Genomic DNA, 5000 nt, shown 5'->3' on the forward strand with positions numbered 1-5000 from the left:
CGCAAAATCGCTGTTTCGGTGCTATGGGCAGGTCTCAGTCATATGCCTTCGACATCTGTTTGGACTTGTGAAGTATTTTTGGCCAATGCCCATTAATCACTGACAAGACATTTCAACCTTTGTTTTCAGAAAACAAGACCAGCATCAACGTATTTGCATTGACAACGTATCCTGATTGCTAAGAATTAATTCTTAGTGCATTGCAAATTGCAAGAGCGAAGATTCTTGCTACCTAATGTCACTCGTGTGGAAGCCTATGTTGCATGACGAGAAATCGAAGTTTGCAAGGCACTAATGGGAAAGTGAGCGTGAAAATGGGCCACGTGGTTGCCGCTCATAAATAACCCAGATAAGTGATTTGCAAATAAACCATTTTCATTAGTAAATCAACCATGTTTTCCATTTTGGTTATTTTGCTAAATAAACAAGATTGATATTAAAAATACTCGGTGTGTAGCCACATGTCAAAAATTTGGTAAAAGTGAATTAAAAAGTTTACAAACACCTATGTGTTCCAAAGTCATGAAATAGATTTGAGAATGTGGAAATTTGGTGACAAGTCCGACCGACGTGGCGACAAGACTAACTCTTGAAGCGCGGCCGCACTCCGTGCGAGATGAGAACTCTATAAACTACACATAGCGCTGCCTGGCGTTTACAAAAACATAAACACTTCTAACGTCATAATAATACTCTTGGGACTAGCGACTTTTACCTTTAGGAATTCTTTCGAGATATTTGATATTACTATACAGGACGCCAGGCTCGTAGCGTGGTCATTTTTTCAAGTACGCACAAGTACATATGATCTAGAAACCTAGGGTAAACTGAGCGAAAAATACTGCGTTCTTTATTTCTTGTCGAAATAGTTGTGTGAATTCAAGCAAAGAACAAAGCGTCTTGCCCTTATTTTGAGCAAACTTTGTGCCAACAAAACATTGTTTTGGTTGTGCTAGCGTGACTGGAAATGTCAAGAACCTTCTCGGAATGTCGCTCCTTTGTCAAGAACGTTCTTGGAAAAAATAACCAATGACGCATTTAGAAAAAAACTGCAACCGTTTGTTTTTGTTATAACATATATACCGACTCTAAATAGGGGTAGTACCAGCTAGATTTTGAGAAAAAGGCCTTTAAAATGTCTATTTTCCAGTCCCCCCTGCAGGAGCTTATATAGGTCATTATATTTGGCATTTTCCCCTGATTTGCATTTACTTGTTATGTAAAATTACATTTACATCAATCACAGTGACTAACACTTCAGAAGAGACATCCTGTTACTTTAATTTCACAGATTTCAAAATCTTGATTTTTTCTTCAGAAAACTGAAGTAAGCACTATCATCCATGCATTGCTTTAGAGAGGGAAAGAATTGTCATCCAGTTGTGCATGGGATCTTGCCTAAAAACATAGCCAAGGACTGCGCTATACCGTTTTTCCCGTCACCTCGTCCATCCACACAACCCATCAAATGAGTTTTTGTGTAGCCACGACGTTATACTCTTAGTGAGAATGATCAGTGTTTTTTTTTCTGGATTACTAAGCAACTGTTCAAATAGCTTCACTCAAATATATGTCATTTATATATTTTTCCGCTCATGTTATAAAGTTGCCGTAAATTCTCTCTAGACGTGAAGTCTAGAGCTGAAGCTGTTTATTCTACATCCCATGCAATGACTGAAGGGCATAGGAGAAAGCAAACGTCAGTTGATGCACGTTCAATGAGCACTTTTGAAAGGCAGATTTTTTGGTAAAATGGAAACCTGGGTCTTTACGGAACTCTCTCAGTCTAAAATGATCACCATCACCCGCGGTACTATCAACACCTTTGTTTGGAAAAAGACACTACCTGGCAAGCATTTTTAAAGACTGTTGTTTTAGGTATCTTGTCACGAACCTGATAAAGGCACAAGGAAAAATGTCTAAACGGTTGGTATTGAATAATCACTTTGTAAGTTGCATGAATTTCTAATAAACTGAATTGAACGGGGACCAAATGTTGGGTGTTGAATAAAAACTTTGTAAGTTGCATGAATTAATGACAAGTTGAATTAATAGTAGGTTGCATAAATTCATTGTTAGTAACACCAAACCATCTCTGGTATCGGACACCTCGACCCCGGACCCCTCGAGGTCAACTGTGTTGTTTGGCTCATCTGTATCACAAAAACAGTAAACTTCTACAGAAAAACTTCCTTATCAACCTAGTCTTTTGTTCTGCACTTTCTCTGTGAGAGTACCATATTTTATTCAATCAACTGATAAATTACCTCTTTAGCAAGGGCTTGTGAAAACTTGCTGACCTCACTGTCGGGTTCATATCCCTTTTAAATGCAAACATTTCCACAATAATTATATGTATTAGAAATACATGGAGAGAAAGAGGTGCAATGAACTGATACCTTACGCTACATGTACAATGTTTTGTAGACGTTACCCATTTAACGACTTATGTATTTCAAGCTATGGACTTGACACAATTGAGAACATCTACCAAACATTACAGTTTCATTACAAATGCCATAGGATTAAATGTTATTGAAGGTCTCGTGGTTTAGAATTACGTATGGCTTAAGTTCATACCTGTGGAGTAGCAATATTTAAATGCATTCCAAACTTAGGTGCAGCCATCATGAATGAATGAATGATGTTATTTCCATCTCCGACCCATGCTACAGTGCGGCCATACAGACTACCAAAACACTCCTTGTTCACGAAAACACAAGAATGCATAGAATGAATAGAGATGAATACATTTTAAAGGCAAATACTAATTTTCTGATTGTTAAGTTGATTTCTTTGTAGACTACGCATAATGCAGAAAATAACAAGCAACTTCCAGATTTTGACTAGCAGAAATTCGCAAAAAAGGTCTTTAAGGAGGCTTGAAAGGGTTTCAAACACTTAGACGACTCTTGGTTTAGATCGCTACAACACTGTATCACGTAACAGCAAAAGGTTATGGTACCATATGAAACACCGATTATTTCCAAACAAAGATATCATTATTGTGATGTAATAAGTTGCCTTGGCAACGGGAAAGCCCAACAAAAACACCCTATATTCTGGATTTAGTTGCTCATATCTCAAAAACGAACTACGTGATCCCCCTTTTTTATTGATGAAAAGTGATTAGAAGGCCACGATGTAATTCTGTCTAACGGATTCAGAGCTACCTTAAAAAATCACAAAATTAAGGTGGCTCTGAATCCTCTAGACACAATTTTTTAAAACTTTCCAGAAAGTTTCATCATGCCCTTCTGATTACTTTTCAGAAATAAAAAATGGGGTCACCGAGTTCGTTTTTGAGATATAAGCAACTAAAGACAAAATAAAGGGTGTTTTTACATGGCTTGCCTGTTGCCACGGCGACATATTACGTCACAATAATGACTGTATCTTACTCAGCAATAATTCGTGTTTCATTTGGTACTACAATATTGCCAATTTATGATACAACGTTGTGGTGCCGATCCTTCTAATAGCAGCGTCACTTGGAAGCCTTGAAACTGGTTCGAGCCTCCTTAACCTACAAATTTAATGTATTTGTTTCTGTCTCATTTTAGTTTAATGTGACAATCAAAGAACATAACGTGAAACTACATAACCAAGATACCTGATTCAGATGGGTACCTTCCCTCGTGCCAGGTTTGTGTCCTAGTAACTACTTTCTTTCATCAGCCCAACAACATTCAAACAGTTTATTCGAAGCTCACTAAAGCAAGGCTTTTGCATGTAATTTGGTATGACACTATTATATACTCAAAAGAATGCATGGATAGGTAATAGGGTACAGAACAGGTTATAAAATGCAATTCACTACTTGCACAAATCCCATAATACACCTCTTTTACCCCCCAAAAATCTGCATGGGCATTGTTTTCGACTTCTCTTGGGACATTTTTATGTCCCAGGAGAAATTGCAAACAATGGTTATGAAAAAGTTTTGGGGGTAATAGAGGTGTATTATGGGATTGTGCAAGTAGTGAATACGGAAGTTGCCATGGAACCAGCAATGCAGTAATCAATAAAAATAAATTAATTAAGAAATAAGGAATAAATTAAAAACGTATGGGCTTGCTCGTGCATTTTGTTATTAATTTTACTCATGATGTTTTGACAGTTCTTTCAAAACTTCAAACTTGCCCATAAATCACAACATGCACTTGAGTTTATACTATTTCCTACAATTATCAGCTACAATCTTTATTTTATGTTATTTTAATAATATGATAGGACAGCAGAATTTAACATGTCTATTAGGATCATCTCACCGGATATTTTCAAGAAAACCCTCTTCTGTATTTTGTCCATGCAAACGAGGCTGGTTAGAATAATTAGCACTTAGACAAAAGAATATCATTCATCTGTCGCCATTTAAGAGCATGGTCTCATGTAAGGCACAAAATGCTATTCTCGTAATCAGAACATTGGATCTTTATCCGCGTGCCAAGGAGAGGAGCTCGGAATTGAAATCGCAACAACACAGGAAGTTTGTAGTTGGCGTCCACACCAATGGAGTGGAAAGTGAGTTTATGAATTTGGATGACAGAAAAGATTCCAAATAATAGGTCCGTTAACACGGCCTTATTATTTGCTGCAATTTGGAGTGTGATTTCTACTGCGATTTCATGGCCATGCAAAATCGTCCATGTGAACAATCGGCGATTTCAATAAAATTCCAGAAATATGCGTCGCTGCTCTATTGCAATTAGCGATGATTTTCCTTCAAAAGCTGACAAATAGGTACTAGGGACTCCCAAAAGTTCATATGCTTCCCTTTTTGTCAAGACAAAATGGCAGAAAACAAAAACAACGTCCATACAAAAACATGGAAAATGGATTGTTTTTTACAAATCGCTGAAAAACTGCAGCAGATATAGCATAGACAATCACAGCGAAATCGCTGGCTGTTCACACACACAATTTCATGTTGGCATGTTGGCTAAATTGTTTTTTGCGGTCATCATATATAGTTTGCTCTTTAAAATGCAAAATTCCTA

The 5000-nt window shown here is 37.2% G+C and overlaps 1 protein-coding gene across 1 annotated transcript in view; it reads right to left on the reverse strand.

Annotated features, from left to right (window-relative positions):
* Nucleotides 1-2182: 2182 nt before the first annotated feature.
* Nucleotides 2183-5000, reverse strand: part of LOC137996582 (ornithine transcarbamylase, mitochondrial-like) — a 14608-nt gene continuing 11790 nt past the window's right edge. Inside the window, exons 7-8 of the mRNA XM_068842043.1 lie at nt 2581-2703; nt 2183-2321 (exon numbers count right to left, since the gene is read on the reverse strand). Of these exons, the coding sequence (XP_068698144.1) occupies nt 2244-2321; nt 2581-2703 (201 nt within the window). The 3' untranslated portion in view covers nt 2183-2243. The remainder of the gene's footprint in view (nt 2322-2580; nt 2704-5000) is intronic.

Source organism: Montipora foliosa, chromosome 3, assembly GCF_036669935.1.
Source record: "Montipora foliosa isolate CH-2021 chromosome 3, ASM3666993v2, whole genome shotgun sequence".
NCBI lineage: Eukaryota > Metazoa > Cnidaria > Anthozoa > Scleractinia > Acroporidae > Montipora > Montipora foliosa.